Below are 11,445 nucleotides of genomic sequence, written 5' to 3'. Positions count from 1 at the left end.
ATCTTGACTTCATCCTTCTTGTGGTTCAGGTCTCAGATCACAGTCCCCTCCTTGAGAAGCCTCTCCTGACCAGCCCTTCTAAATTAGCAGCCCCAGGCCAGGCACGGTAGCTCACACCTGTCATCCCAACACTGGGAGGCCAAGGCAGGAGGATTGCTTGAGCTCTAGAGCTTGAGACCAGCCTGGGTAACATAGCGAGACCTCCTCTCTTCTAAAACTAAAAAAAATCAGCTGGGCTTAGTGGTGTGTGCCTGTAGTCCCAGCTACTGAGGAGGCTAAGGTAGGAGACTTGCTTGAGCCAGGGAGATCAAGGCTGCAGCGAGCCATGATCACACCACTGCACTGCAACCTGGGTGACAGAGCAAGACCCTGTCCCCCAGATAAAGTCAGCATCCCCAATCTGTTTGTATACATCACATCTCCCTGCTTTACTTCCTTAGTAGTGCTTCCTACCTGAAATGATTTTGCTCATTATTTGCTGACATGCTAGAAAAATGCCTGGCAATGATTGAGTCTCAATGAAGACGTGCTGAATGAATGAATTCATGAATGAAGAGGAAATCTTAACATTTTTTGTAACAAGGACGCAGGTACCTATGTTCAAAAGTGCCTCGATCCTTCTAGGTAACAAGGGCAGAGACCACAGAAATAACACCGTGTTTAGTAACAACAACCACCCAGCAGTTCTGGCCACACGCACACCACCGGGCATGGTTCCAAAGCTAAAAAGGCACTAATTGCTTTTCTATAAGGAGGTAGAACACAGTCCCTCCTGTCCTTTAGGCCTGATGGTCTGCATTATCGGATCTGTTACGTGTTAATTGTTCCTGTCTCACACAGCCGGTTCTTCTGCATATGTCTGAGATGGTAACAGGTATAGAGGAGTACTGGGGAAGCATGTGTGTGTTTGTGTGTGTGTTTGTGCATGTGTACACATGTGTGTATAAAAGCAGCCACACTCTGAGAAGGGTTAACTTGTAGCCAGACTGTCTGTGCTCAGGGCCCTAAGACTGGCCCAGGAAAGGGTTGGGGGGTGGGGGCGTGGGGGGTGAAGGTGGAGCAGGCTTGGCTTACACTGCCTTTTCCACAACAGGAGGGCAAATGCTTGCCCAGCTGGAGTGAGCGTGGTGAACTCAAGTCGCCTTTAGGAATGGCTGAAAAAGCCCACACCTGGAAATCCCTCCCTCCCTGCTCTTCCACGCCAGGTTGCATTTGGGAGACGCTCCAGTCATAAGAGGAATGAGACGGGAGTGAGCAATTCACCAGCTCTCCAGCACTTGGGGGAAAGCAGCAGGCAAGGATGGATGTGGTCGACAGCCTTCTTGTGAATGGAAGCAACATCTCTCCTCCCTGTGAACTCGGGCTCGAAAATGAGACGCTTTTCTGTTTGGATCAGCCCCGTCCTTCCAAAGGTAAGTGTCAGAAGCTGTTATTTTAATTCAGGAAACTATTGAGTTGCAGGAGAAATCAGCAAAGGCAAGGCTGATAAAAACCATATATAATAAAGTCATTGTGAGGCAAGGCTGGATAAAGTCATATGTTCAGAAGTTTGCAGAAGATATTAAAAAGCAGAACAGAGTCAAAGATTCTTATTGTCCCCCATGGGAGAGTTAGGCGTTCATGAATAGGATTTAGGGGAACAAAAGCCGGGAAGAAGAGCTGAGTGAAGCAAGAGAGGGTACAAGTGTTAAAGCCTGAACTTACAAGCACAGCAGAAAAGGCGCTGTCACCACGCAGCTGTTGCCTTTTCTTGGGGGGAAACCCAGCGTGAAGTGATTAAAGCGAAATAATGCTTAGCAGCTAGGAAAGAAAGTGATCACTGTTCACTTGAGGAGCTTTGTTCTTAAGAAAAAAGTGATTACCAGACTGATCCTTTAACAAACCAACCTTCCAAAAACAAAATAATTCAGTCTCTGCTTTCCTCAGTTTCTTTCTGCAAAATGTTTTCAGGACAGGAGTCGTGGGTCCAATGATGTACCCCCGGTTGGGGGGGAAATCGGCAGGAAATCGCCCTTCGCTTCGGTTTTAGCATTCCGCTCTCATCACCTCCATCCCTCCGTCTTGCTCCTGTTACTCTCTGCAGAGTGGCAGCCGGCGGTGCAGATTCTCTTGTACTCCTTGATATTCCTGCTCAGCGTTCTGGGAAACACGCTGGTCATCACCGTGCTGATTCGGAACAAGCGGATGCGGACGGTCACCAACATCTTCCTCCTCTCCCTGGCTGTCAGTGACCTCATGCTCTGCCTCTTCTGCATGCCGTTCAACCTCATCCCCAACCTGCTCAAGGATTTCATCTTCGGGAGTGCTGTTTGCAAGACCACCACCTACTTCATGGGTAAGTTATGGCCGGTGACTCTTTCTGGAGCTTGCCCCAGGCCCCACTCAGCCCCAGACCTTCCCAAACCTCCGACAGTCACAGCAGAGGAGTCCTCTGAGGGCTGGAACGCAGAACATCAGGCTGTGCACAGCTGTGTGCAAAGACACTGGGGCTGGCTTGACGGTCCCTTACTCGTTCACCACAAGTCGGTCCCCATCATCCATGTCAGAGGTCAGTTTCTAAGAGTGAAACAAATCGATAGGAAACACACAGAGGCAGTGGATTTTGCTTGCTTCTGTGTGAAGGGAAGAGGGACTTGCCTGCTTCTGTTTGAAATCAAAAGTGACTTTAAGGCTGCTCTGTCCTCTGTCCCTTTCTGGAAGCTGTTGACTGTGTCCTGATCTCTATCCAACTTGAGTCCTGGCTTCTAGGGAGGGTGAGGATTATGGAGGAGGGTTCTTTGTCATTGTTTCTCTTGTTTTCTTGGGAACGGGACTATTTGAAAACCAGTTCTATCACAGTTCCAGATTCTCTTCTTAGAATTCACTTCCCAGCCCGTTCTCTGAAAAGCTGGGAGGTTCTCTGGCAGAGAGGAAGAGAGAGAGAGAAAGGTCTCTGCCCCTAGATAAGGAGTTGAATTGTTCCTGGGGGCTGTGGAGTCACTAAGCTGATTCTGATTGGCTGAGATATGTAGCTACTTGCATATGCCAATCAAAATGATGATAATGAAAATCAGAACAGTTAATGTTTTTAGTGCTTTTATGCACCCGATGTGATACTAAGTGCTTTACTCCCATGATCTTACTTACCACTCTATGAAGTAAATACAATGATTTTTCCTTGTCTCACAAGGGAGGAAACAGAGGCACAAAGAGATTCATAATGTGCCTAAAACCACACAGGTGGTGAGCCACAGAGCTGCAATTTGAACCCAGATTAATAGCTACACAGTGCTGAGCATGCTGCCTCAGTTTGCCAACCGTTGTGGTTCTCCTGAAGCCGAACAAAAAACACATTTCAATGTCCCCTCTAGATGCCAAATTGCCTTTTCCCTTGCCCTTTCTGAGAACTAGTTGGGAGAGGGGAAGAGGTGGGAAATAAGAAGGGAATTATTTTTTGTTCTGACGCAAGGCTTGCAAAATATGCAGAACTGAGTTGGGCTAGGGCAGCCTTCAAAGCTTTAGAAGTCTTCATTTTTCTCAGCTGAGGAAGTGGAATTCCGCACTGACAAAATGGTGATGAATTACGGACACTCGTGCTACCAAAAACCAAGAATGTATCAATCCATGTCCAAGTCCCCTGAAAAACAAAACAAAACAAAAGTTACAAAGGAAAAAGATTATTGTAAATGATCATTATTAAATGAAGCAATAATAACTAGCACAGTAGACATCCGAGGCCCATCTATATATTTCTTACGGTAATACTATTTGGGAGTCTTAACCAGAGAATGTGAATGGAGATTTAAAATGGGTGTTTGCACGGTGGCAAAACATTGTGAGTGCCACAGAATTGTTAAGTTTGAAATGTTTAATTTTACGTTATATAAATTTCAACTCCATAAAAAAAAAGTATTTGCCAAAAAGAAAAACATCATTCTGAAAGTATTTGCAATACCATAATGATTTTGTTGGATTTCTAGTTCCAATCATTTAGGTTCTTCTCTTAATTTTGCAAACTCCTCAATACTAACAATTAACATTCATTAGCTCCTAATTTGTAACAAAAAGAAAAAGAATGCCTGCCTGCCAGTGAGTTTATAGTTATTGAAGAATTGAGGACCCATTATGCAGAAATGACTCTTAGAGAGTTTGGGGCTATACTCTCAACTCTAAATGTCATCAACTCTTTAAGGTCAAATCCAGTAAAACACAGCAAATCTTATCCCCAGATGAGTGTTTAGTTAATGGTTTAGGGTCATAGACTCCTTTAAGACTAAGGAAAGCTAGAGCTAGGCTCCCTAGAAAAATGACATTTTTGGATATAGCTTCAGAGAATTAGTTTATATCTATAAGCATAACAAGAATCTAGGGACCTCAGTTTACGGACCTCTGCCCCCAAATTTGTATGAATTCTGAGGTTTAAGAAATCATGGCTTCATGTTTTGATAAGAAACATGGTTTCATGTTTTCATAAGAAATCATGGTTTCATTTCATTTAAGAAATCATGTCAATCACAGAATTGACAGAATTTATAGTGGAAGGACTCTACAGGGGATTTTAAGGGAATAATATAACATCTTAATAAGTACGCATATACAAATACAAAAATAATGGAAGTTCAGCTTTTGGACAATGCTGAAGCACATGATGTTATTTATTTTTGATTTTAATTTTTATTTTTTTCCATAGTCCATCTGAGACCAAGAAGTACATGATTTTATGTATTTTATTTTATTTTATTTTTGAGATAGAGTGTTGCTCTGTTGTCCAGACTGGAGTGCAGTGGTGCGATCTTGGCTCACTGCAACCTTGGCCTCCCAGGCTCCAGCAATTCTTCTGCCTCAGCCTCCCCAGTAGCTGGGATTACAGGCACATGCAACCATGCCAGGCTAATTTTTACATTTTTAATAGAGATGGGGTTTTACCATGTTGGCCAGGCTAGTCTCAAACTCCTGACCTCAAGTGATCTGCCTGCCTCACGCTCTCAAAGTGTTGGCATTATAGGCATGAACCATTGCACCCAGCCAAGAAATACATGATTTTAAATGAGGTGTATTTGGTATCTTTCTCACTGTAATGGTGATGCTTGCTCAGTCTGCAACATACAGAAAAGCAAAAACAATGAGTCGGGAGACTTTGGTCCCCACCCAGAGAAACCTTAGTTATAGTACCGGGCATTTTCCCTCATCTTTTTTACTACTTATGTTTTTCAACAAGCTACATTTTGAAATATAGATTGTTTCACTGTTAAAAACGGTATGTACTCAAAATTTTTAGAAAAAGCCTTCATGCCTCCGGCTCAGATCACAGTGACCTTTCAGGGTCACCGAGCCCTTGAGAATCTCAGGTCTTTAAGGTCAACTTCACTATTCAGACCATACTCGACATTAGAGCTTCTTTTCAGATTTCAGGAAAACCTCTTCGGTGGGGTCAAGAATGAATTTCATCCTCTTGGTTATTAATTAATGAGCACCTTGAGACCAAGCAGGAGTTAGGTGAAATCAAATCTCAATAAACTTATTAAAAATTGGTGATGGGATCTATTAACAAATTCATTTCTTTAACTGCCTTAAACCCATTCTGGAACACAGCTGAGAATAAATCGTCTTTTAAAAATATGCATACACAGTATTTCTTTACCTTCCAATTGTTTTCCTTTGATATCAAACCTGTGCAGATCAGATATGTTGAAGCTAATGTGCAAATAAACTTTGGATTTCAGAGCTAACATAACCGGCTTCTTTGTTCCTTTCCCAGGCACCTCTGTGAGTGTATCTACCTTTAATCTGGTAGCCATATCTCTAGAGAGATACGGTGCGATTTGCAAACCCTTGCAGTCCCGGGTCTGGCAAACGAAATCCCATGCTTTGAAGGTGATTGCTGCTACCTGGTGCCTTTCTTTTACCATCATGACTCCGTATCCCATTTACAGCAACTTGGTGCCTTTTACCAAAAACAACAACCAGACTGCGAATATGTGCCGTTTTCTACTGCCAAATGACGTTATGCAGCAGTCCTGGTAAGATTGCATTGTGTTTATTTTAAAAAATACAACTTGACATAGTTTTGTAATATTATGAAAAACTGAGACGCGTTGCCCAGAGTGGTTGGGGGATCAGTTTCTGGAGACTTTTTGAGAAGGTCATTCTAGCCTTGTTCTAGGACAATCATGATAGCAAACACTTAGCAAGCTCTGTTTTATATGCCATGCATATATTAAGTCAATCAGTCCTCTGAAAACACTCTAGGGTAGGTATTATTAGTACCGTGCCCATTTTGCAGTTGAGGAAACTGAGTCTTGAAAAGGTTAAGTTTCCCAATTCGCAAACCTAAGGAAGGGGCAGAGCCTCTGTGCTTAATCATTATGCAGTATGCTTTTCAACGCTGAGTGGAGGGTTAGGCTAGATGAATTGTAGAGCTATGCTTTTCTTGCTTTTTTTTTTTTTAATAAAACGTTTACTTTAAAATAGAGGCTGGGTCTCACTCACTCTATTGCCTAGGTTGGTCTTGAATTCTAAGACTCAAACGATCCTCCCACCTTGGTCTCCCAAAGTGCTGAGATTACAGGCATGAGCCACTGCACCTGGCCATGATTTTCTATGTCTAAAGAATTAAAACAGAGCAGGGAGTGAGTCTCAAATCCCTCATGATTTTTCTTAGAGCTGCAGCTCTGGTACTTACCCAGAGCATTTTACCAAAAATGAAAAGGCGAGGTTCTAATGCTGGTTCCTCTGCCTACTAACTGGGGGCCTTGGTCCAGTTCACGTAACCTCTCTGAACATCAGGTTCCTTATCTCTATAAGGAGTTAAAAATATGGATATTTTAAACATCTACCTCATTGGGCAGCTGTAAGACACAAAGAAGAATATGTGCATTAAAATGTCATTATAAAAAAGGCTACGCAAATTACAGGGTATTTTATTTACCAATTCCAAGGATGTTTTAGAAGCAGGGAACTAGACATTCAGTTAGAGCCCCAAACTGAGATCATCTCTGCTTTCTTTGCTTTCCTTCTTTCATTTCAACCAAGTAGCACCCACACAAAGGGATTACATTGCAAATGAGAGGGATAGTTCCAAGGCTTGAAAAGGAATCTTATCAAAACATGTCAAATTGAAATGAGAAATGGCCCAGCCACCATGAGCCTCTGACAATTTTATGGCCTAATCGTGTAACCTCACACATGCCAGACTGCAGAAGCGATTTAGGGGCCAGACTCATAAAGGAAGAGGCTGCAATTCCTCAGGAATCAAGGATGTTTAGAGAAAGCATAGCTCTACCCCGCCAGGCACAAGAATGGCTATGCCACTATGCCAGCTTCATGGGATCATGGAGAACGGATGCCCATGTAAATGTCTGAGCTGCTTATGGGTCAGAAACAGCCAGAATGGCATGTTTTGTAAAACACAGACAGGTTTCCATCATCCCTGCCTAAGTCTTTGATTATTCCGTTGTTTGGCAAATGGCATACTGTGATGCTTAAAGGCATAGCTTCTGGGAATCATATTTTGGGGGTTCACATTCCACCTCTGCTACCAGCTGTGTGACTTTGGACAAATTATTTAATCTCTTTAAGCCTCAGTTTCCTCCTCTCTGCTATAGGTATTAAGACAATAGCAGCTATCTCAATAGTTATTATGGGAGTTAAATGTAATGATATGTGTCAAATCTCAGTATGTAGCACATAGAAATCCTAAATGAATGTAAGCTCTCGTTTTTAAGGTTTTTTTAAAACAGCGTTATTGAAATGCTATTCACATACTCTCATCATTTTTTAAAGCTTACGTTCTTTTTAATACATAGACTTGTTTCAAGCACAGTATTAAACCAAACTTTTCCAATTAAACTAGTCCTTTATCAGAGACTTCATCTATAAAAAGAAAAGAAGTAAACAACTTATAATGACTGACTCTTACTCACCAGACGTGAAGTTGCCAAGGATATTAAATACTAGTAATTAATGTGTTTGCTCCAGCCAGTAAAAATCAACATAAACCCTATTCATTCCTTCCCATTTTAGTTTGAAGGCCTAAAGTTGCTGGTTATTGGATTTCTTTTGATTTCATTAGGCACACTTTCCTGTTACTCATCCTCTTTCTTGTTCCTGGAATTGTGATGATGGTGGCATATGGATTAATCTCTTTGGAACTCTACCAGGGTATAAAATTTGAGGCTAGCCAGAAGAAATCTGCTAAAGGTAACTATCTTGTGGCTGTGTGTTTCTGTCGAACGAGCACAAAAGCTTGTTTTCTATCCTTTAAATAGATATACCCAGAGTGTATGTAGAGTTTATTGGAACTTTTTTTTTTTTTTTTTTTAGACGGAGTTTCGCTCTTGTTACCCAGGCTGGAGTGCAATGGCGCGATCTCGGCTCACCGCAACCTCCGCTTCCTGGGTTCAGGCAATTCTCCTGCTTCGGCCTACTGAGTAGCTGGGATTACAGGCACACGCCACCATGCCCAGCTAATTTTTTGTACTTTTAGTAGAGACGGGGTTTCACCATGTTGACCAAGATGGTCTCGATCTCTTGACCTCGTGATCCACCCGCCTCGGCCTCCCAAAGTACTGGGATTACAGGTGTGAGCCACCACGGCCGGCCTATTGGAACATTTTCAAAGTATTCTTATTTTTTTATTTTTTACTTTTTGAGAGACAGAGTCTCCCTGTGTCGCCCAGGCTGGAGTGCAGCAGCACGATCTCGGCTCACTGCAACCTCCGTCTCCCGGGTTCAAGACATTCTCCTTCCTCAGCCTCCTGAGTAGCTGGGATGACAGGCACTTGCCACCACACCCGGCTAATCTTTGTATTTTTAGTGGAGCTGGGGTTTCTCCATGTTGGCCAGGCTGGTCTTGAATTCCCCAGCTCAGGTGATCCACCCACCTCAGCCTCCCAAAGTGCTGGGATTACAGGCGTGAGCCACCGCCCCTGGCTGAATTGTCATTCCTTAATAATTTTTTTCTTGTAACCTACATGCCTAAAATATTTTCATGATGGACATTCTATCCATTTTAAGTAGCTTTTTCTTGAAAGGAAGAACTTGTATAGACCAGTGCTTACCCACGTAAGCGTAAAGCCAGATTGCCGTTTTCCAGTTCTGGTTTGGTTTGGCCTTCTTGATGGAGGGAAGTGGGGGCTCCCTGCCTTCTACCTGGCACGACCCATCCCCAACAATGAGTGATGTCTCTTGCCCACCCAGAAAGGAAATCCAGCACCAGCAGCAGCGGCAGATATGAGGACAGCGATGGGTGTTACCTGCAGAAGTCCAGGCCTTCCAGGAAGCTGGAGCTCCGCCAGCTGTCCACCGGCGGCAGCAGCAGCAGCAGCAGCAGGGCCAGCCGCATCCGGAGCAGCAGCTCCGCGGCCAACCTGATGGCCAAGAAGCGAGTGATCCGCATGCTCATCGTCATCGTGGTCCTCTTCTTCCTGTGCTGGATGCCCATCTTCAGCGCCAACGCCTGGCGGGCCTACGACACCGCCTCTGCGGAGCGCCGCCTCTCGGGGACCCCCATTTCCTTCATCCTCCTCCTGTCATACACCTCCTCCTGCGTCAATCCCATCATCTACTGCTTCATGAACAAACGCTTCCGCCTCGGCTTCATGGCCACCTTCCCCTGCTGCCCCAATCCTGGTCCCCCAGGGGCGAGGGGAGAGGTGGGGGAGGAGGAGGAAGGCAGGACGACAGGGGCCTCCCTGTCCAGGTTCTCCTACAGCCATATGAGTGCCTCAGCGCCACCTCAGTGAGCTGTCCCTGACCCTCCACCACAGAAGGAAGGAGGGGAGAATGCGGAGGAGGAAGAACGGAAGAAGAGATCAGGAAGAGAAGGAAGCAGAGGTGATGGAGAGGGAAGGCTCCATCTCCAACAGGAACTCTTCAGAGTTTGCTTTTCAGCCTTCATCTGGATTCCAGAGCACTGCTCCAGTGGGGCTGTGACTTGGTTTCCAGGCAGTGCAAAGCAAGAAATGTTCAGTAACACTCACCATCGGAGAAACCTTGGCAGCCAGGAGCAGGAGCCCAGCAGGGTTCAGACTGCATAGGGAGTTGCCAAGCACATGTTCAGAATGGAGATGAGGGCCTGCTGAACTCCAAAACCTTCTAGAACATCCGAGGTGGGCTCTCACGCCTCCTGTGACACATTTCCATGCTCTGCTTTTTCCATTCATGCAGAATGATGGAGGTCGCTCTGCCTGCAGGGAGCCAGTCACTCTTTCCTGCATCCGCTGTAGCCGCCCACCTCATTGTAACCACAAAGAGAACACAAAGCAAACCCTCTCTAGCCATTTTGTCCTGGGTAAGATGGCAGCCTGATTTCTTCATCTCGAGGTTGGCCAGAAATATTCAGAGTCATAAGCTAGTTGACGTCAGAATAGCATAAGAAATGTCTGAAAGATGGAATTTTGAACTTAATGTTTCTTTTTCTCTTGAGGCTGGGCTGGCTCTGCCACCCAGGCTGAAGTGCCGTTGGACCACCTCAGCTTATTGCAAACTCTGCCTCGTGGGCTCAGGTGATCCTCCCACCTCTGCCTCCATAGTAGCTGGGACTACAGGCATGTGCTGCCATGCCTGGCTAACTTTTGCATTTTTTTTTCTTTTTTTTGTAGAGTTGGGGTTTCACCATGCTGCCCAGATTGGACTCAAACTCCTGGGCTCAAGTGATCCTTCCACCTGGCCTCTCAAAGTGCTGGAATTATAGGCATGAGCCACTACGCCCAGCCTTGAATTGAGCATTTCTACAGAGAAAAGAGTACATGGCAAATAGCTGGATGGAATACTATCTTACTATAAGAAATGTTAAGTGTCAGAAGATGCAGGGGATTTTTTTTTTCTATTTTAATGATATATATTACTTAGTTTCTCCTTTGTATGATGACATTAAACCTTACGGCTTCTTTGCCTTAACTCAATTTCTCACATTCATCTACACTTCCTTTTTCCTAGAAAAGATCTCCAGGAACAAAGGAGCATTGTAAGTTACATGTACCTGACCAAATGTAGAAGCACGTATAGTTGGTCCCAGAATGAAAACTGGCATACCTGGACTCAGTTAACAAATAGTTTTTGAATGTCAAAGCTGCCTATGCCTTTAAATGCAATCTGTACACTTGCCAATAACTGGTTAATTGTATGTATACATGTAAACCAAACACAAAATATGTTCTTTACATAGAAGCACACTCTTTGGTGTTTTTTTTTTAAAAAAAAAAAAAAAACAATAGTCGTTAGATACAGGAATTCAGCTAGTATTATACTTTTACGTTCCTTCATGACAGTTAAAGTTTCATGTGAATGTCATTTCTTAGCAGAATTAGTGTTGAAATATCTCTCCTCTGACTTCGAAATCTCAAATAAGATATAAGCTGTACATTCAGATACCAGAAAGTGCATTTCTAGAACAGTATGTATCAATTCAGTCTACCAACACTTCTTTCTTTTTTTTTTTTATTTTTTATTTTTTATTTTTTATTT

The 11,445-nt window shown here is 43.8% G+C and overlaps 1 protein-coding gene across 1 annotated transcript; it reads left to right on the top strand.

The window, feature by feature from the left end:
* The first annotated feature begins 1,074 nt into the window (after positions 1–1,074).
* On the top strand, positions 1,075–10,479 carry CCKAR (cholecystokinin A receptor). Its single transcript, XM_003927497.3, has 5 exons — positions 1,075–1,412; positions 2,084–2,335; positions 5,738–5,999; positions 8,051–8,178; positions 9,178–10,479. The coding sequence occupies exons 1-5, from the start codon at positions 1,301–1,303 to the stop codon at positions 9,720–9,722; spliced, it is 1,299 nt and encodes a 432-aa protein (XP_003927546.1). The 5' UTR covers positions 1,075–1,300; the 3' UTR covers positions 9,723–10,479.
* Positions 10,480–11,445: the final 966 nt, after the last annotated feature.

This window comes from Saimiri boliviensis, chromosome 3, assembly GCF_048565385.1.
Source record: "Saimiri boliviensis isolate mSaiBol1 chromosome 3, mSaiBol1.pri, whole genome shotgun sequence".
Classification (NCBI taxonomy): domain Eukaryota; kingdom Metazoa; phylum Chordata; class Mammalia; order Primates; family Cebidae; genus Saimiri; species Saimiri boliviensis.
This window is presented reverse-complemented; position numbering and strand designations above follow the sequence as displayed.

Coding starts and splice junctions, on each gene's coding strand:
- CCKAR (XM_003927497.3), top strand. CDS start 1,301: ATGGATGTGGTCGACAGCCTTCTTGTGAATGGAAGCAACATCTCTCCT. Junction 2,336..5,737: donor GACCACCACCTACTTCATGG/GTAAGTTATGGC, acceptor TTCCTTTCCCAG/GCACCTCTGTGAGTGTATCT. Junction 6,000..8,050: donor GACGTTATGCAGCAGTCCTG/GTAAGATTGCAT, acceptor TGATTTCATTAG/GCACACTTTCCTGTTACTCA.